Here is a 22806-nt window from a genome sequence, read left to right on the forward strand (position 1 = left end):
GGAGTCAGTGCTGTGAGAGCCAATTAGGACTAATGATAATGTTGGGATGTGTTTTTCTCCACTACAGTTGGTCAGTAAAAGCTTGTTCTATTCACTGATCCAAGGTGAGTGTATGTGTGTGTGTGTGTGTGTGTGTGTGTGTGTGTGTGTGTGTCCAGCCACTCAGGTGTGTAGAGTCAGAGTATAGGAGATAGCTAGCCTGCTGTGTGAGTGAACAGGCCCCTACAGACCTAGTGTCTCAGACAGGAACAGGACAGTCATCAGGATGTCACTGAACAAACACATCTATGAATACATGACTAGGTGAATAGAGAGCTGTACCCAGAGAGGAGGGGGGGGGGAGAGGATGAAGGGTGGAATGGAATGGAAAGAGGGACAAAAAGCAAAGAAAAGGGGGATATGAAAGGCGGTGGATACAAGGAAAGCATTACTGTAGATTCAGTAAATTATTCAAATGAGCCTTGCAAGATGGAGCGTAATGGACAGATGGGATGACGACAGAGACAGGGATGTTACACTTCTACAAAAACATCAATCAAATTCAATCACATTTATTTTTACATCAGCAGATGTCACAAAGTCCAAAGTCACCCACATGTATGTAGAAGCACAGCGGACAAGGCAGGTACATAGGAAGAAACCTGGAGAGGAACCAGGCTCGGGGGCATTGGCGGTTCTAGCTTGTATGGCTCCCTGCTGAACCCCCCCCCCAAAAGCACCATTCTGCACTAACTGTAATTTTTTTGTCAGACATTTAGAACTTCACAAATAAATAATCATAACATTTAAAACTACTTACTTATTTTTTATATCTATTAAAGGCAAATATAAAAACATTTGTTGAATGTTGATCTGGCACTCGAGCATCAATACATTACTCATCCCCCAACACTGTCAACCAAGAGTCAAGACTAAACCAGTTCACCTTGGTGGTGTGCAGACTGGTTGTATATTATTCTTTACCATTTCACACAAACCAGACAAAAATGCCACAATATGTCTGTGAAACTATATATTCACAGAACTATGAATGAATTATGGTTTTACTTGGTAGCATTTCATTGTGCGACTGATTTGACTAATTGTATTAGTACTGTACAAAGTTAGAGGTGCGCTATTTGATGGTGTTAGGTGCTTATTTTTCAGAGTAAATAACCCACGGACACTAGAGAAGCTTTAACTAAGTTTATTCTTCCCAAACGTTCTGTACAGCTGAAAACAGGCAGCTAAAGATTTCAGACTTCACAGTTTATATGCATCCTACTTAAGACACTCCCCTTTCTCTCCAATCCTTACATTTTATGTCTCTACAGGAAGCTAATAAAGAGGGTAACAGGATTCCAAACATTTATTACTCTCTTAAGAGAATCTGTCCTCACCTCCTGACCTTTCATCTAATACACAGATGTCCATCTGTCTCCCCTGTATCAACACATCGCTCTCCTCTCCTCCATCAAACACATTCCAAAGCCTTCTTCTTTCTTCTAAGAACCATTAACTTCTAACAGAACCCAGTCTCTTTCATTTCCTATCATTCATTTAATATCTCAATGTTCAAAGTTGAGCCGATTCCAACAATAGATTCCCCTGTCCCTCCTACCTCGGGCTATCAGTGGGGAGACCTGAGGTCAACCTACCCCCCCCGCCCCCTCCCCATCTCGTACTTCTGAGTGGGAGGCCTTCCCAGGCAGCAGCCCACCTAGCTCACAAACTAGAGCGACAAGGTTAATTGACCCACAGTCCCACACGGTGACATGATATCATTGACATGACGTGCAAATGAGCGATAGAAACCGATCGTGTAAATGTCACCATGCCGATCTTTTGTGTGCGGGCGACCCGTACCGCCCCCGGCAAGATGCCGCCCCGGGCGGCTGCCCATGCCGCCTATACCTAAATCCGCCACTGCGTACGGGGGGGAGGCCAGTCCTCTTCTGGCTGTGCCGGGTATTGATTATAAGAGTACATGGCCATCTAGGCCAGATTGTTCTCTTTCTAATGCACATCTCATTAGTGTGAGGGAACCAATCTATTATAGAGAAAAGGTCAATAAGAGACAGATACAGATGTAGGATCTTAATTTGAGCCAGTTCACTACAGAAGGAAAATAATCCTGCAGCAAAATGAAATGTGAGTTATCATGTGGATTATAATTAATGGACATTTTCGTAGGGGATGAAATGTTTTTTTCGTAAAGTCTAAAATGTCATAGTGGAAATAACAAATTTCAGAAGCCTTTTTAAACCTCAAATACACTAGAAGTTTAACATCAAATTAAGATCCTATATCTACAGTATATACACCGAGTATACAAACATTAAGAACAGCCACTCTTTCCATGACACAGACTGACCAGGTTCAGGGTCTACAGACGATCACGGATTACAAAAAGCAAACTTGCCCCGTCGCGGACATCAACGTCTTGCTTCTAGACAAATTAAACAACTTTTTTGTGTGCTTTGAGGACAATACAGTGCCACCGATGCGGCCCACTACCAAAGAATGTGGGCTCTCCTTCTCCGTGGTCGACGTGAGTAAAACATTTAAACGTGTTAACCCTTGCAAGGCTGCTGGCCCAGACGGCATCCCCAGCCGCGTCCCCAGAGCATGTGCAGACCAGCTGACTGGAGTGTTTACGGACATATTCAATCATTCCCTATACCTGTCTGCTGTTCCCACATGCTTCAAGATGGCCACCATTGTTCCTGCTCCCAAGAATGCAAAGGTAACTGAACTAAATGACTATCGCCCCGTAGTACTCACTTCTGTCATCATGAAGTGCTTTGAGACTAGTCAAGGATCATATCACCTCTATCTTACCTGTCACCCTAGACCCACTTAAATTTGCATACCGCCCCAATAGGTCCACAGATGATGTAATCACCATCACACTGCCCTATCCCATCTGGACAAGAGGAATACCTATGTAAGAATGCTGTTCATTGACTACAGCTCAGGATTCAACACCATAGTACCCTCCAAACTCATCATTAAGCTTGAGTCCCAGGGTCTTGACCCCGCCCTGTGAAACTGTGTCCTGGACATCCTGACAGGCCACCCCCAGGTGGTGAAGGTAGGAAACAACATATCCACTCTGATCCTCAACACTGGGGCCCCACAAGGGTGCGTTCTCAGCCCCTCCTGTACTCCCTGTTCACCCACAACTGCGTGGCCGTGCATGCCTCCAACTCAATCAACAAGTTTGCAGACAACACAACAGTGGTAGGCTTGATCACCAACCACGACAAGACAGCCTACAGGGAGAAGGTGAGGGCCCAATGTCAGCAAAACAAAAGAGATGCTTGTGGACATCAGGAAACAGCAAAGGGAGCACCCCCTTATCCCTATCGACAGGACAGCAGTGGAGAAGGTGGAATGTTTTAAGGTCCTCGGTGTATATATCACCGACAAACTGAAATGTTCCACCCACACAGACAGCATGGCGGAGAGGCTGAAAAAATATGTCACTGAAAACCCTCACTAACTTTTACAGATGCACAATCGAGAGCATTCTGTCGGGGTTTATCACCGCCTGGTACGGCAACTGCACCGCCCACAACCGCAGGGCTCTCCAGAGGGTGGTGCGGTCTGTACAACGCATCACCAGGGGCAAACTACCTGCCCTCCAGGACACATACAACACCCGATGTCACAGGAAGGCAAAAAAGATCATCAAGGACAATAACCACCACTGCCTGTTCACCTTGCTTCCATCCAGAAGGTGAGGTCAGTACAGGTGCATCAAAGCTGGGACAGGGAGATTGAAAAACAGCTTTTATCTCAAGGCTATCTGATTGTTAAACAGCCATCACTAGCACAAAGGCGGCTGCCTACCTACATACTTGATATCATTGGCCACTTTAATAAATGGAACATTGTTCACTTTAAGAATGTTTACATATCTCACATTACTTATATCATATGTATATACTGTATACTACACTATCTATTCTATACTATCTATTGCATCTTAGCCACTCTGTCACTGCTCATCCATATATTTTATACTTATATATTCTCATCCCATTCCTTTACTAGATTGTGTGTGTTGTGTTTGGTTGTGGAATTTGTTAGATATGACCCGTTAGATACTGCTGCACTGTCAGATCCAGAAGCATAAGCACTTCACTACACTCACAATAACATCTGCTAACCATGCGTATGTGACCAATAAAATTTGATTTGATTTGATTTAGGTGCCAGGCGCACCAGTTTGTGTCAAGAACAGCAACGCGGCTGGGTTTTTCACGCTCAACAGTTTCCCGTGTTTATCAAGAATGGTCCACCACCCAAAGAACATCCAGCCAACTTGACACAACTGTGGGAAGCACTGGAGTCAACATGGGGGTGCAACTCAATATTAGAAAGGTATTCTTTATTATTCTTTATTATACTCAGTGTACAGAAGAGTAGGACAGATACATAAACATACATATCGATATAGAGACAGAGGGAAGAACACCGGGAAATGGAGAGACAGCCTTCAAAGCTACGGCAGGTGGGGGCAGATGAGAAGAAGGGAAAATATGGTTGTGTATAAATCAGTCCAGTAAGTGAGGTCCACAGACGAACACGTGAAATGACCTGATTGAGTACAGATTGAGTATTACCGTAAGATGTCTGCCTTCCACAGATGAGGCTGTGGTTCAGAGAGAGAAGCAGTGTTTTCAGACTACGTCGTCCATGGACAGCTTGTTCTTCTTGTAAACACGAGCCGGTGTCTAACAGCGTAAAATTGGACTCATAGGTGAAATTGCTCATTGTGCAAATGTGAGGTAACCTTTGAGATCAACCGTATCCATCATGGCCTTTATCAGTATCTGTGTGTTTCAGAGAAATCCCTATCCTTCTGTATAGACGGGTTGGTTGATAAGCAACAAAACCAAGGCGTGCGCAACGATGGGGCAAAACAGACAAGGTTGGTTGAGGATGTTCATAACATGTAAACTATATTTTGTCTCCAATGTTTATCGAAAACATAAATAAAGTTGCACAATGAGCAAATGTCTCTAAAATACATCCTTACAGGTGTTGGTTAGCTAGCTAGCAAATTTGCGCCACATTAGCATAGATGTGACATCAGTCATAACACCTAAAAACAGGACATGGTCTCAAGAACAAGATCAATCGGGCTGAAACGAGACACAATTCACCACATGGTTTCTTTTCATTGCTGTTAACCATCTGGTCGGCCAGAATCACAACAACACACGGTTTTCTGCCCCTTTGAAGCTTGCACTTTGTTTTGGTGACAGCTCACCCGTCTATTTTATTATTGGGCTGTTGTAATGTCAATCGTTGTGCACTCTCCAGTGTTATCCTGTTGTGTTATGCAGGATTGGGTTGTGGTCTATTCTACGTTGTTTCACCATCTAAATGATTATTCCATACAGTAACACTATACCCCTTCTCGTTTCATTTCATGCTTCCTCCACTCGCTACGTTTGTGCAGGCAAATTCACTTTCTCCTGACAGGCACATGCAACAATAACCAAATGATCACCTCATTATAAAAGGGAACATGCGATTTCTCGTAATACTCAAATCCCTACACTGGCTCTATTTATTCAATCTGAGCTGGGTTTGTCATCATGAGATTACTGTACATTGAAACCAATAGGCTGTATGCTGAAGGAGAGAGCTGGGAATGATCACTCAGGGATTTGGTGTTTGTTGATAGAGAGGAGAGAAACAAACACATGAGATGAACTCATTAGGAGTCTTCCGATCCTGTTCAATCAGAGAGATGGGCCTGATCTGATGGAGAGAATGGGGATGAAATGATCGAGAGGAGAAGAAGAGAGGAGTGGTTGGAGGAGAAGAAGGAGAAGATGAAGACAGCAAAGTGTTACATTTCTCTTCCTGAGGTGAGAAGCCTCTCTCTCATTCTCCCACAGTCCAGTGATGGTTGGCCCTTCCCCAGAGTTCATTAATTAGTTAATTAGTTAATTAGTCTGAACAGATGGCTGTGCAGCACAAATCAGGAGGCTGCATTGGCCTGGAGCAGCCAGGAGGAAGGTAATGGTAAGGTGAGTAGGCAGCAGCATTGGACTGGAGAAGCCAGGAGGAAGGTAATGGTAAGGTGAGTAGGCAGCAGCATTGGACTGGAGAAGCCAGGAGGACAGTAGGGAGGAGGTGAGCAGGCAGCAGCATTGGACTGGAGCAGCCAGGAGGACAGTAGGGAGGAGGTGAGCAGGCAGCAGCATTGGACTGGAGCAGCCAGGAGGACAGTAGGGAGGAGGTGAGCAGGCAGCCGCATTGGACTGGAGAAGCCAGGAGGACAGTAGGGAGGAGGTGAGTAGGCAGCAGCATTGGACTGGAGCAGCCAGGAGGACAGTAGGGAGGAGGTGAGCAGGCAGCAGCATTGGGCTGGAGCAGCCAGGAGGACAGTAGGGGGAAAGCAGCCGCATTGGGCTGGAGCAGCCAGGAGGACAGTAGGGAGGAGGTGAGCAGGCAGCATTGGGCTGGAGCAGCCAGGAGGACAGTAGGGGGAAGGTGGGAGGCAGCAGCATTGGGCTGGAGCAGCCAGGAAGACAGTAGGGGGAAGGAAGGAGGCAGTAGCATTGGGCTGGAGCAGCCAGGAGGACGATAGGAGGAAGGTGAGCAGGCAGCAGCATTGGGCGGAAGCAGCCAGGAGGACAGTAGGGGGAAGGTGAGCAGCCAGGAGGACGGTAGGGGAGGTGAGCAGCCAGGAGGACGGTAGGGGGGAGGTTGAGCAGGCAGGAGCATTGGGCTGGAGCAGCCAGGAGGACGGTAGGGGGAGGTGAGCAGCCAGGAGGACGGTAGGGGGGAGGTGAGCAGCCAAGAGAACAGTAGGGGGGAGGTGAGCAGCCAGGAAGACTGTAGGGGGAGGTTGAGCAGGCAGCAGCATTGGGCTGGAGCAGCCAGTAGGACAGTAGGGGAGAGGTGAGCAGGCAGCAGCATTGGGCTGGAGAAGCCAGGAGGACGGTAGGGGGAAGGTCGGAGGCAGCAGCATTGTGCTGGAGCAGCCAGGAGGACGATAGAGGGAAGGTGGAAGGCAGCAGCATTGGGCTGGAGCAGCCAGGAGGACAGTAGGGGGGAGGCAGCAGCATTGGGCTGGAGCAGCCAGGAGGACAGTAGGGGGAAGGTGGGAGGCAGCAGCATTTGGCTGGAGCAGCCAGGAGGACAGTAGGGGGGAGGCAGCAGCATTGGGCTGGAGCAGCCAGGAGGACAGTAGGGGGAATGTGGGAGGCAGCAGCATTGGGCTGGAGCAGCCAGGAGGACAGTAGGTGGGAGGCAGCAGCATTGGGCTGGAGCAGCCAGGAGGACAGTAGGGGGAATGTGGGAGGCAGCAGCATTGGGCTGGAGCAGCCAGGAGGACAGTAGGGGGAAGGTGGGAGGCAGCAGCATTGGGCTGGATATCTATGTACTAGTATACACACTCCTATCTTCACCATGCTAAACACTCCTGGACTGCACATGGCAGACATTTGGGATTCTTTTCAAACAGACATCAGACATCTTTTCCCCTTTCACAAAGCACAAACATATCATAAATTAATCTAACATCCACAGAAACGTTTCATTTGTTTGAAACCCTTATGAAATTGTAAGAGAGTATAGAGAGATACTGCGTGTGTGTGTGTGTGTGTGTGTGTGTGTGTGTGTGTGTGTGTGTGTGTGTGTGTGTGTGTGTGTGTGCGCGCGCGCTGTGGCCATATTGCATTAACACATTTTGATTGAATGAATTCTTTGCTTCGCTGCAGATTTAAAAAGCACTTCTGATGGGTTATTTTTAGACTGTTCTCATCTCCCCTTCTGTTTCTCTCTGTTTCTCCTTCTCTCTCTAACGCTGTATCTCTGTTTCTCCTTCTCTCTCTAACGCGCCCTCTCTCTGTTTCTCCTTCTCTCTCTAACGCTCTCTCTGTTTCTCCTTCTCTCTCTAACGCTCTCTCTCTGTTTCTCCTTCTCTCTCTAACGCTCTCTCTCTGTTTCTCCTCTCTCTAACGCTCTCTCTCTGTTTCTCCTTCTCTCTCTAACGCTCTCTCTCTGTTTCTCCTTCTCTCTCTAACGCTCTCTCTCTGTTTCTCCTCTCTCCAACGCTCTCTCTCTGTTTCTCCTTCTCTCTCCAATGGTCTCTCTCTGTTTCTCCTTCTCTCTCTAACGCTCTCTCTCTCTGTTTCTCCTTCTCTCTCTAACACTCTCTCTCTGTTTCTCCTTCTCTCTCTAACGCTCTCTCTCTGTTTCTCCTTCTCTCTCTCTAACGCTCTCTCTCTGTTTCTCCTTCTCTCTCTAACGCTCTCTCTCTGTTTCTCCTCTCTCCAACGCTCTCTCTCTGTTTCTCCTTCTCTCTCCAATGGTCTCTCTCTGTTTCTCCTTCTCTCTCTAACGCTCTCTCTCTCTGTTTCTCCTTCTCTCTCTAACGCTCTCTCTCTGTTTCTCCTTCTCTCTCTAACACTCCCTCTCTCTGTTTCTCCTTCTCTCTCTAACACTCTCTCTCTGTTTCTCCTTCTCTCTCTAACGCTCTCTCTCTGTTTCTCCTTCTCTCTCTAACACTCCCTCTCTCTGTTTCTCCTTCTCTCTCTAACGCTCTCTCTCTGTTTCTCCTTCTCTCTCTAACGCTCTCTCTCTGTTTCTCCTTCTCTCTCTAACACTCTCTCTCTGTTTCTCCTTCTCTCTCTAACGCTCTCTCTATCTGTTTCTCCTTCTCTCTCTAACGCTCTCTCTCTGTTTCTCCTTCTCTCTCTAACGCTCTCTCTATCTGTTTCTCCTTCTCTCTCTAACGCTCTCTCTCTGTTTCTCCCTCTCTCATCTGTCTCTATCCCCCTTCTCTCTCGCTCCCTCCCTTTATATCCCCCTATCTCTCTCTTAAAGAGAGGCTGAAATCAGGTTGGCATATGTCAGTGTGCATGTGCATAAGTATGATATGATACTAAAGATTATGTGCTAAACATATTGTTGAAATGTCGAGCAGTTGTCTTTCTCTTTTTAGGCCAAAAATGGTTTGTCCAATGAGAGAGGTGGTGAGGGTGGATGGCACAATTTCTACTGTTACTTATTCAAATATGCACACGTACACATACACACACAATGCACACACACACACTAATACATGTATGCATAAATGCACGGACACACACAAGCACGTACACGCATACAACAAACTCCCTAACAAACTCAGACACACACACACACACACGCACACACGCACACACACACACACACACACACACACACACACACACACACACACACACACACACACACACACACACACACACACACACACACACACACACACACACACACACACACACACACACACACACATAATCCCTTCAGTACAGTAGAGTAACCCAGTTGAAGCAGAACAGAGGGAGAGAGAGAGAGGTTAGTCTACTCGCCCACGTACCAAAATGTTCAACCATGTTAGAGGAATCGAGGACACTGCATCATCCCTCTGCATCGCTCAGCAAGATCGCTCTTTACCTCTGTGTCAGTGTGTGTGTGTGGTACACTAAACAAGGGTAAATTACACACATACCTACATAATACATATATGGACGCACACACATGCAGTACATACACAACTACTACACACATGAGCATGTAAATCACACAGGAAAAGACTACTATTTGGCTTAAGAATGACGTGAACATGCACACCATTGAGGAGCATTTGGATCAGTCCATTACAGCGGCATGCAGCGCGAGGATTAAATAGTGCGTTAAGAAAACTGGAGTTCACACAGAGGATTGTTCTCACGCTCCACTCAATAATGTTTCCAGTTAGTCAGACAGATGTAGGAAAGCATAATAGCACATGAAACATGACCACAAAACAGTCAGACCCAAATTTAGCAGGACTGCTGCCAGGTGCACCTTAAACTCTCAAACCTCTCAACTGGCTGGCCCGGTCTGTCAATGACTGTCTGGGTCACATTTCACTCGGTTTAAACTAGTGGGAAAGCTTGAACTGTATCATAAAGTCCTCCAATTTCTCTCTTGAAGAATACTCTGATGTGTTGAGACAGGCTTGATACAGTAAACAAGATCCCATTACCCAACCTGGCAACCACAGTGGATACTGTGGTGTACTGTATACAAACAAACACCTGTTGAAACAAGCAGGCAGTCAGCCCCTCAGAACAGCTGACTAAACTCCTGTCCACTGGCTCAGTCTGTACACAGGGGCAGACCACACAATGCTCAGGGGCAGACCACACAATGCTCAGGTCATGGTTCAGCTAGGGCCAGATGGTTCTCCTGTTCAGGTCATGTGGTCAGTACAAAGTCCAGGACCTAGCTGTAGACTACAGATGTAGGATCAGGATTGGATCACTCTTTTGTTGCTGAAAATGTTCCCGCATTGCAGGAAATGCAGACTTGTAGTATTTTCAAGGTTTAAAAAAGCCTTCAAAAGTTTGTAATTTCCATTTTAAAATGTAATACTTGATTTGCCTTAACAAAAAATGTATCAAACCTTGCTGGAAGATTTTCCTGCTTTAGGAGACTGGCTCAAATTAAGATCCTACATCTGTACAAGAATGACCCAGATCTTTTCCTGGTCAGTTTACATGATCAGGAAAACATCCTTGCTCTATATAATGTCAAGGCATCTAATTCAGGAGAGATAAACCATAGACTAAGAGTACTGAGGACTGATGGTGCAAACAGGAAGTGATGTCATAGTATGCCGACAGACATACTCACCAAGTACACCCAGACGGTAGTTCATCGTGACCACGATGACGTTGCCGTAGGCTGCGAGGACGCTGGCGTCGAACATGTTTCCCGCCCCCTCCATGTAGGAGCCGCCATGAATGAACAACATCACCGGCTTCTTCCGACGGTCACGGATATCTGTGGAGAAGAGAGGGACACGGACACGGACACACACACACACACACACACACACACACACACACACACACACACACACACACACACACACACACACACACACACACACACACACACACACACACACACACAGGATGAGAGAAAGAGACAGAAGTAGAACAACTTTAGATTCTGAGGAACAGATGACACAACTTTTAGTGTATTTACAAAAAAACACCCACAGGAATGTCCACAGAACATCATTCACTCAAATCATATATCCATTTCTGCATATGTGCCATTCAATCTCCCTTTTCTACTGTGACCAAAAGTATACGGACACCTCTCATTCCAAAATCACAGGCATGATTTAAAAAAATCTTTATTTAACTAGGCAAGTCAGTTAAGAACACATTCTTATGTCCAATGATGGCCTAGAAACAGTGGGTTAACAGCCTTGTTCAGAATGACAGATTTTTACCTTGTCAGCTCAGGGATTTGATTTTGCAACCTTTTGGTTATTCGTCCAACACTCTAACCACTTGGCTACCTGCTGGTTACTAGCCCAACACTCTAACCACTTGGCTACCTGCTGGTTACTAGCCCAACACTCTAACCACTTGGCTACCTGCTGGTTACTAGCCCAACACTCTAAACACTTGGCTACATGCTGGTTACTAGCCCAACACTCTAAACACTTGGCTACCTGCTGGTTACTAGCCCAACACTCTAACCACTTGGCTACCTGCTGGTTACTAGCCCAACACTCTAAACACTTGGCTACCTGCTGGTTACTAGCCCAACACTCTAACCACTTGGCTACCTGCTGGTTACTAGCCCAACACTCTAACCACTTGGCTACCTGCTGGTTACTAGCCCAACACTCTAAACACTTGGCTACCTGCTGGTTACTAGCCCAACACTCTAACCACTTGGCTACCTGCTGGTTACTAGCCCAACACTCTAACCACTTGGCTACCTGCTGGTTACTAGCCCAACATTCTAACCACTTGGCTACCTGCCGCCCCTTGCGGAGGTGGTCCCCCCTTTGCTGCTATAACAGCCTCCAATTTTCTAGGAAGGCTTTCACTAGATGTCGGAACATTGTTAAAGGGACTTGCTTCCATTCAGCAACTAAAGCATTAGTGAGGTCGGGCACGGAGGTTGGGCAATTAGGCCTGACTCGCAGTTGACGTCCCAATTCATCTTAAAGGTGTTCAATGGGTTTGAGGTCAGGGCTCTGTGCAGGCCAGTCAAGTTATTCCACACTGATCTCGACAAACCATTTCTGAATGGGCCTCGCTTTGTGCATGGGGGCATTGTAATGCTGAAACAGTAATGGGCCTTCCTCAAACTGTTGCCACAATGTTGGAAGCACAGAATCATCTAGAATGTCATTGTATTCTGTAGCATTAAGATTTCACTTCAGTGGAACTAAAGGGCCTTGCCTGAATCATGAAAAACAGCCCCAGAACATTATTCCTTCTCCACCAAACATTAAAATTGGCACTATGCCTTGGGGCAGGTAGTGTTCTCCTGGCATCCCCCAGATGGTGCCAGATGGTGAAGCGTGATTCATCACTCCAGAGAACACGTTTCCACTGCTCCAGAGTCCAATGGTGGCAAGTTTTACACCACTCCAGCTAACGCTTGGCATTGTGCATGGTGACCTCACGCTTGTGTGCGGCTGCTCGGCCATGGAAACCCATTTCATGAAGCTACCGACGAACAGTTCTTGTGCCGATGTTGCTTCCAGAGGCAGTTTGGAACTTGGTATTGAGTGTTGCAACCGAGGACAGACATTCCCACATTTACAATAACAGCATTTACAGTTGACCAGGGCACCTCTAGCAGGGCAGAAATTGAACGAACTGACTTGTTGGAATGACGGTGCCGTCATATGACGGTGCTGTGTTGAAAGTCAGTGAGCCCTTCAGTAAGGCCATTCTACTGCCAAGGTTTGTCTATGGAGATTGCATGGCTATGTGCTCGATTTTATACACCTGTCAGCAACGGGTGTGGCTGAAATAGCCAAATCCACTAATTTGAAGGGGTGTCGACATACTTTTGTATATGCAGTGTATATCCCCAAAGTCTGAAAGGTAAGCTTCTTCTCCTCCTCATTCCTGACCTTCAAACTGAACTGAGAGGACATTATAAGTGAAAGCTATAGTGTGGGAACCTATCCAGTGGTTAGCCATATTAGATGTTAGAACATGGTGGTAGTGCTGTGGCAGTCTATGTATGTTTCTGTCCCCTCTTGTAGTGCTGTGCAACAAGTCTCCCTGGGTCCCCTCTCTCTGTGGAATTATGGCACCATCTGTAACTCTCACTGTCCCCTCTGGCGAGTTATGGTACAGTCTGCCACTGTCTCTCCTACTGTCCTCTCTGTAGTATGCTGGTACGGTCTGGGTTTCACAGGGTCCCCCCTCTCTGTGACGTGCTGTGGTATGGTCTGTGTGTCTTTAGTAGGGCGGAGCTGCCAGTGCTGCCCAGTTAGCCTAGCGTCTGCCCTGTGGATAATTCATATGAGAGCCAGACTAAGAGGAAACATAAATAACAGCACAGCATCTGTTTAGCCTGATGAGCTTCTGGAGTGGGAGATGGGAAAAGAGACAGGGAGATGGAGATAGAGAGAGAGATGGAAAAATATACAGAGGGAGAGAGATGAGTAAATAAATAATGTAGAGAACGATGGGAAAAGAGAGAGAGAGAAAGGGGAGAGAGAGAGATAGAGAGAAAGAGATATGCACAGAGGCAGAGAGAAAGAGTGTGTGCGAGAGAGAGAGAGAGAGAGAGAGAGAGAGAGAGAGAGAGAGAGAGAGAGAGAGAGAGAGAGATCGAGGAGTAGAAAGAGTAATGTCACAAGAAAATGGTGGGACAGGATGAGATCAAATAAACTGTTACAAAGTTGTACATGGCAAGGTCTCTTCACGGACACAGAGATGCATGTAGGAAACTTCACACACGTGAGCACACGGACATACACACACACACACACATAGGCAGCTCCGATGCTGAGTCGCTATGGAAACTGCCTCTTCCCTCTCTAATAGAACCGCACCAGCCATTCCATTGCACTGACTCATTCTGAGCCTGTTGCCGTGGTAACACATTCTACTCACGTATTTGCATCACAACCTGAATCTCAGGTTACACATGCACCAGAGTGCATCACACACACACACACACGCACACCCACACTTGCATGTGCACACACACACCACTGCGTCAATACACACACATGCAGTCATCCTTCATAGAACATATTACAGTGCACTCGAGAGACTAAATACATTAAAGCCCTGACACACACACACAAATGATTTCCCCATCTCTCTTATGCAACCAACTTCGCATATGCGCACAATTATACAGCAATGGAGTGCGCACGCACACACACATGCATATACACACACTCCATTCCCTTTCTCTCCAGTGTATTGTGTGTCTCTAGTGATTTCCCAGAGGAGATGTAAACAAGTTCAATTATCCCAGCATTACCAGGCCAGCAGAGCCCTTGGTGTGACGCCGGGCTAATGGATCAGCTCTCCTCTCTGTCACCAGGCAGTCACACACCACAAGCACATGACAAACAACACACACACACAGACAGACAGCGACAGAGACATTGACAGAGAGGGACGCTCAGCACTGGACTGGAGAGTGTCACTCTTCTCCAGCAGAGCTAGGACATCTAGAGCACCAGGTACTTTGTCTCTGAGAGTGTTGCTGTGGACGTCTGAGTGCTCTGTGTGTTTGTGAGCATGTGTTACCTCGAAAGGATGTAGGCCTTTGTGACAATCTATCTTGCTGTTCACCCACATAAAGCATTCAAATAACTCTGTGTGAATGGGAGCTAAGTGAACGTCACAATTTGAGTTTATTATGTGTCCGTGTGTGAGCACACGGGCCTAGCATGACGGCATGATAATGTACACGTTGCCGTATGTGTGTGTCTGTGCACGTGTTCAGGCTGACTAACAGAGGAAGGAGATGGGATGTGTGTTCGAGCCACCTGCAGGACTCTCCAGGTGTACGTGTCTCCTCAGAGAGACTTTTCACTATGTGTCTGACTCACATCGGGACATCCAGGAGGTTAACACTCCATCCAAACATGTCATTAACCTACGTTAGATAACTAACCAACGTTACTTACATACCCAGTCACAGGGACAGCATGTAATATGTATATAATATGTATGTACTATGCATGTAATATGTATGTACTATGCATGTAATATGTATATAATATGTATGTACTATGCATGTAATATGTATATAATATGTATGTACTATGCATGTAATATGCATATAATATGTATGTACTATGTGTAATATGTATATAATATGTATGCACTATGCATGTAATATGTATATAATATGTATGTACTATGCATGTATGTATATAATATGTATGTACTATGCATGTAATATGTATGTAATATGTATGTACTATGCATGTAATATGTATATAATATGTATGTACTATGCATGTAATATGTTTGTAATATTAATATGGGGGTTATGGGTCCATCTGATAGGTTGACTGCACCATACATACTGTGGATATTCTGTAGAACATAGACATTGTATGCAGCTGTTCATCACTCTGTACAGTATGTGGAACTCATTCATTCTTTATGGAGGTCTTTCTAAGCATCAGCACAAGAGCTAACCTTGTAGCAGGGGTCTGGACTGACCCAGTCAGACTAGGTCATCCTCCTCCACATTTAATAGATTGGTTGAACAGTGCAGAAGAGAACCTCCCCCTCAGTTTTTTTTTCTTCTCGTCAAGATCAGTACGTAGAGGATCTAGTTTGGGGCGTTTATTTTAGGCCTGCTACAGAGCGTTAGGTTAGGTTTGTCATGCCTTCCCCTTCCCTGTGTTGTGTGGGTGCTGATGCCCCTGTCTGTATGTGATGGAGTGTTGGTGTAGGATGTGTATGTGAAAGAAAGTGATGTAGAGTGATTTAATGTGTGACTTCACACGTGTTAGTACATGATACGAGTGCACATGTTAGTGCATGATAAGAGTACATGATAAGAGTACATGATAAGAGTACATATGTTAGTGCATGATAAGAGTACATGATAAGAGTACATATGTTAGTGCATGATAAGAGTACATGATAAGAGTACATATGTTAGTGCATGATAAGAGTACATGATAAGAGTGCATATGCTAGTGCATGATAAGAGTACATGATAAGAGTACATATGTTAGTGCATGATAAGAGTACATGATAAGAGTACATGATAAGAGTACATATGTTAGTGCATGATAAGAGTACATGATAAGAGTGCATATGCTAGTGCATGATAAGAAGGAATGTGTTTGTGCATAATAAGAGTGCATGATAAGAGTTCATGTGTGCATGTGGGAGGGGAGCAGAGAGAACTGTCTCACTCAGCCACCATCAGCCTACATTCCAGGCCTATAGGGCCAAAAGGGCCCTAACTGTCCTGCCTGCTTCAAAACAGCCCCTGAAACACTGGCACAATATTCTCGCTCCTTTCCTTCCTTCCTCTCCTCTCCTCTCATCTCTTTGTAAACCGCCACTCTCCTTCTCCCCTTCTCTCTGCCTTTCCTCCTGCTGCTGCTCTCTCTCCCCCTCCACCCATGCTGCTCTCCCCCCTCCCCCCACCGTAACTGCACTCCCCCCTCCACCCTTGCTGCTCTCTCCCCCCCTCCCCTTGCTGCTCTCTCCCCCCTCCACCCTCGCTGCTCTCCCCCCTCCACCCTCGCTGCTCTCTCCCCCTCCCCTTGCTGCTCTCTCCCCCTCCACCCTTGCTGCTCTCTCCCCCTTGCTGCTCCACCCTCGCTGCTCTCCCCCTGCTCCCCCTTGCTGCTCTCTCCCCCTCCACCCTCGCTGCTCTCCCCCTCCACCCTTGCTGCTCTCCCCCTCCCACCCTTGCTGCTCTCTCCCCTCTCCACCCTTGCTGCTCTCCCCCCTCCACCCTTGCTGCTCTCCCCCCTCCACCCTTGCTGCTCTCTCCCCCTCCACCCTCGCTGCTCTCCCCCTCCCCTTGCTGCTCTCTCCCCCCTCCACCCTCCTGCTCTCCCCCCTCCACCCTTGCTGCTCTCTCCCCCCTCCACCCTCGCTGCATTTCTCTCCCTTCATCTCAGCCTTACTAGTCTCTTGATATTGGACTGCATTCTCTCTCACTTCCTCTCTTCTGTACCTCTCTCTTTCTCACTATTTTCCATCCTAGTCTCCCACTCATCCACCCTCTCTTCCTCCCTCTCCCTCTCACTTTCAAAGCTCTATAAATGTCATTTCATCATGCACTTGTCTTCATCACCACTATTTTTTCCATTTTCTCCCCCTCCTCGCCCTCCCCTGTGCTCTCAGCGCTCCCCTCTCCCTTTCTCTTTCATCTCTCTTCTGTCATTCTGCTCCTCTCCTCCAGATTCCTGTACGCATCCTTCCCTCTCTTTTCACCGTTAAGAAACCACACAATTGGATTAGCTAGATCTGTCTCTTTTTAAACCATAGCAATTAGAGATGGCAGAATGGGAGAAATGAACACGGAAACAGCAAACACACCTTAACACATACAATCAAGCACAAACACATACACACAGCCCGAGTGGATGCAAACACAAACATATGCACACACACACGCACACAAACACAATAGTAAAAGTCTGATCTTTCAGACCTCTTGATTATATAAAGACAAGGCATCATTCCCCTGGCTAGTTTTAACAACTAGTTACATGGTTTCCTAGATGTGTAATGTTTGTGGGACAGTAACCTTCACCGCTTGGAATCGTATCCAAATGCCAGCACCCCCCTACAAACAAACTGTACTGCCTTTACTGTATAAACCCACCTATTCCCCAACAAATAATCAAATAAAGAAATGGTCAAGAGGCTCAATCAAAAGACCCAATCTACACAATGCAGTTAAAGAACTATCTATTAAACAAAATGAATTAAACAAAATATAAAGTATTCACCTTTTGGATGGTGCAAGACAGAGGACAGTCAAAACAGCATGACTTGTAAAAAGTGATATGCAAATAAAATTCGACTATATACCAAAAAAGGAGAAAATGGCTGTGGCAGGGGTGTGTGGAACAATTGAGGTTTGTGTGTGTGTGTGTGTGTGTGTGTGTGTGTGTGTGTGTGTGTGTGTGTGTGTGAGAGAGAAAAAGACAGAGAGAAAGACAGAGAAAGACAGAGAGAGAAACAGCGAGAGAAAGACAGAGACAGAGAAAGACAGAGAGAGAAACAGAGCAAGAGAGCGCGAAAGAAAGAGCGATAGCGAAGAAAAAAGCTAGATGAGAGAGATGATAGATGAGAGGGGAGTATGTCTGTCTATATCAGTCTACCTCACAACATTAACGTAGAGTTTTCTTTTCTAGCTAGCTTTTAGCTATGGTATCAAATATAATATATTATGTGTATATTATTATACTTATTACATTTTTGTGAGACGATTACAATTAATGAGATAATAATAATAGTGATTACACTTACAGACACCAACATATAAATGTCAGTTTGTTATTCTATCCCCTCCAAAAGTTTGAAAAATACCACAAAAGGGTTAAACATGCTGCAAAAATACCTTCATCCCTTGGTTTGTTCATTGTAGACTCATCGTGTTTTTTTGTGAGAGGACCTAAGGTTCAGAAAAAAGGGAGGAAAAAGAGAAAAGAGAAAATTGAAAAAGATTTCACTTTGCTGAAAACGAAAAAGAAACCAAGGGAGGAGAAAAATGGCAAACCAGCAAGAGACTAGCGTTGCACGGTATACCGGTTACCACGGTAACACCCCGATACCAAAACATCACGATACTTCTGATACACGTTTTTGAATACCGTAGTACTGTTTCATATGATACTGACTTTTTCAGCCCTCGTGTGATCTAAAAAACCTGCTACAAAATGTTTAAATTCAGTTGAATGGAAGCGACAGCCACTCGTCTCTGGTATGCACAGGTCCAATCATATCAACTTCACTTTCATGCTCACATCACGTGTAGCAGCTGTAATCAGCCAGCATAACCCCCTACCAGCTATAACCATAACCACCAGCCCTCATTCACCCACTTCTCTCCTTCTGCTCCTCATGAGCATCTATTCCTCAGTCAGTTATATCATTTAGCCATGATGGAGACGGGGATGCAGACCCTGATGAGTCTTCTGTTGTTAGTTGTACATTTGTTACATTGGAGCAGCAAGCAGAGCGAGCAATGATGATACATCACCTGTTATAATCAAGAGCACAGACCAGTCTGAGTTTGAAGTTCACTGTCAAGCAGCCTTTTGAGTGTCAGAGAGGGAAAATGGAGCACTGCTTGGCGACAGGCCTGCTTGCAGCTTTACAACAGAGAAAACGGCTTGTCTCCAGCCTAAACAGTAAAGAAATATGACCCATATTAACGGAGATACCTTTTGTTTCTTTCGATTGGGATTTGTGCGCACTTTAAATAGGTTCACAAACCATGTCGCGGGCCATTTTAAACTGATCCCACGTACCTAATTATTGGTTTGAAAAAAAAACTATGTTGTTCAGTCATGATACCGACCTAGCTAACAACCTGGTAACTTGACAGTTATTTTAGGCTAATTTGATTGGCACAGGAAGAAAGGAAAAGGGTCTGCTACTCATGAGATGTGCTTCAAAGGTAGGATTCATAGAGGCCAAATGTAAGCCTAAACTATACTGAACAAAAACATAAATGCAACATGTAAAGTGTTGGTCCCATGTTTCATGAGCTGAAATAAAAGATCCCAGAAATGTTCCAAAAGCACAAAAAGCTTATTTAGCTGAAATTTTATTCAACCATTTTTGCACAATTCCTAGAAGCTGAAAATGTCCCAGTTCTTCCATGGCCTAAATACTCACCAGACATGTCACCCATTGAACATGTTTGGGATGCTCTGGATTGACGTGTACAACAGCATGCTCCAGTTCCCGCCAATATCCAACAACTTCGCACAGCCATTGAAGAGGAGTGGGACAACATTCCACAGGCCACAATCAACAGCCTGATCAACTCTATGAGATGAGTCGTGCTGCATGATGGTGGTCACACCGGATACTGACTGGTTGTCTGATCCACGCCCCTACTTGTAAAGAAAATAAAAAGGTATCTGTAACCAACAGATGCATATCTGTGTTCCCAGTCACGTGAAATTAATAGACTGGGGCTTAATGAATTTATTTAAATTGAATGATTTCCTTATATGAATTGTAACTCAGAAAAATATAAAACATTGTTGCGTGTTGCATTTATATTTTTGTTCAGTATATATATAAAAAATGATTTCTTTCTGGTGCTATTCTGTTTGGTGCATAACGCTTTAACGTTGGGAACGTTTTTGTGTTTGTAGGAGAGAGAGAGAGTGGTGTGTGTGTGTTAACTGAAGAGTAGAATGTTTCAGACAGTGTTTTCCCCTTACTGACACAACAACAAGCAGATCATTATGCAGTGTTTTCCCCCGACTGACACAATGACAAGCAGATCATTATGCAGTGTTTTCCCCTTACTGACACAATAACAAGCAGATCATTATGCAGTGTTTTCCCCTTACTGACACAATAACAAGCAGATCATTATGCAGTGTTTTCCCCTTACTGACACAACAACAAGCAGATCATTATGCAGTGTTTTCCCCTTACTGACACAACAACAAGCAGATCATTATGCAGTGTTTTCCCCCGACTGACACAATGACAAGCAGATCATTATGCAGTGTTTTCCCCTTACTGACACAATAACAAGCAGATCATTATGCAGTGTTTCCCCCTTACTGACACAATAACAAGCAGATCATTATGCAGTCTTTTCCCTTACTGACACAATAACAAGCAGATCATTATGCAGTGTTTTCCCCTTACTGACACAATAACAAGCAGATCATTATGCAGTGTTTTCCCCTTACTGACACAATAACAAGCAGGTCATTATGCAGTGTTTCCCCTTACTGACACAATAACAAGCAGATCATTATGCAGTGTTTTCCCTTACTGACACAATAACAAGCAGATCATTATGCAGTGTTTTCCCCTTACTGATACAATAACAAGCAGATCATTATGCAGTGTTTTCCCCTTACTGACACAATAACAAGCAGATCATTATGCAGTCTTTTCCCCCCGACTGACACAATAACAAGCAGATCATTATGCAGTGTTTTCCCCTTACTGACACAATAACAAGCAGATCATTATGCAGTGTTTTCCCCTTACTGACACAACAACAAGCAGATCATTATGCAGTGTTTTCCCCTTACTGACACAATGACAAGCAGATCATTATGCAGTGTTTTCCCCCTACTGATACAATGACAAGCAGATCATTATGCAGTGTTTTCCCCTTACTGATACAATGACAAGCAGATCATTATGCAGTTTTTTCCCCTTACTGACACAACAACAAGCAGATCATTATACAGTCTTTTCCCCCCGACTGACACAATAACAAGCAGATCATTATGCAGTGTTTTCCCCCGACTGACACAATGACAAGCAGATCATTATGCAGTGTTTTCCACTCACTGACACAATAACAAGCAGATCATTATGCAGTGTTTTCCCCTCACTGACACAATAACAAGCAGATCATTATGCAGTGTTTTCCCCTTACTGACACAATAACAAGCAGATCATTATGCAGTGTTTTCCCCTTACTGACACAATAACAAGCAGATCATTATGCAGTGTTTTCCCCTTACTGACACAATAACAAGCAGATCATTATGCAGTGTTTTCCCCTTACTGACACAATAACAAGCAGATCATTATGCAGTTTTTTCCCCTTACTGACACAATAACAAGCAGATCATTATGCAGTGTTTTCCCCTTACTGACACAATAACAAGCAGATCATTATGCAGTGTTTTCCCCTTACTGACACAATAACAAGCAGATCATTATGCAGTGTTTTTCCCCTTACTGACACAATAACAAGCAGATCATTATGCAGTGTTTTCCCCTTACTGACACAATAACAAGCAGATCATTATGCAGTGTTTCCCCCTTACTGACACAATAACAAGCAGATCATTATGCAGTGTTTTCCCCTTACTGACACAATAACAAGCAGATCATTATGCAGTGTTTCCCCCTTACGGACACAATAACAAGCAGATCATTATGCAGTGTTTTCCCCCTTACTGACACAACGACAAGCAGATCATTATGACGTGTTTCCCCTTACGGACACAATAACAAGCAGATCATTATGCAGTGTTTTCAACCGTATTGACACAATGACAAGCAGAACATTATGCAATGTTTTCCCCTTACTGACACAATAACAAGCAGATCATTATGCAGTGTTTTCCCCTTACTGACACAATAACAAGCAGATCATTATGCAGCATTTTTCCCCCCGACTGACACAATGACAAGCAGATCATTATGCAGTGTTTTCCCCTTACTGACACAATAACAAGCAGATCATTATGCAGTGTTTTCCACAATAACAAGCAGATCATTACTGTTTTCCCCTTACTGACACAATAACAAGCAGATCATTATGCAGTGTTTTCCCCTTACTGACACAATAACAAGCAGATCATTATGCAGTGTTTTCCCCTTACTGACACAATAACAAGCAGATCATTATGCAGTGTTTCCCCTTACTGACACAATAACAAGCAGATCATTATGCAGTGTTTTCCCCTTACTGACACAATAACAAGCAGATCATTATGCAGTGTTTTCCCCTTACTGACACAATAACAAGCAGATCATTATGCAGTGTTTTCCCCTTACTGACACAATAACAAGCAGATCATTATGCAGTGTTTTCCTTACTGACACAATAACAAGCAGATCATTATGCAGTGTTTTCCCCTTACTGACACAATAACAAGCAGATCATTATGCAGTGTTTTCCCCTTACTGACACAATAACAAGCAGATCATTATGCAGTGTTTTCCCCTTACTGACACAATAACAAGCAGATCATTATGCAGTGTTTCCCCCTTACTGACACAATAACAAGCAGATCATTATGCATGTATATTCCTCCAG

General features: G+C 44.9%; 1 protein-coding gene across 1 annotated transcript in view; it reads right to left on the minus strand.

Annotated features, from left to right (window-relative positions):
* The window catches only part of LOC135544347 (neuroligin-2-like), an 80022-nt gene that overhangs the window by 20806 nt on the left and 36410 nt on the right, over positions 1-22806 (minus strand). Inside the window, exon 3 of the mRNA XM_064971888.1 lies at positions 10675-10824. Coding sequence (XP_064827960.1) covers positions 10675-10824 — 150 coding nt within the window. The remainder of the gene's footprint in view (positions 1-10674; positions 10825-22806) is intronic.

This window comes from Oncorhynchus masou, chromosome 8 (genome assembly GCF_036934945.1).
Source record: "Oncorhynchus masou masou isolate Uvic2021 chromosome 8, UVic_Omas_1.1, whole genome shotgun sequence".
NCBI lineage: Eukaryota > Metazoa > Chordata > Actinopteri > Salmoniformes > Salmonidae > Oncorhynchus > Oncorhynchus masou.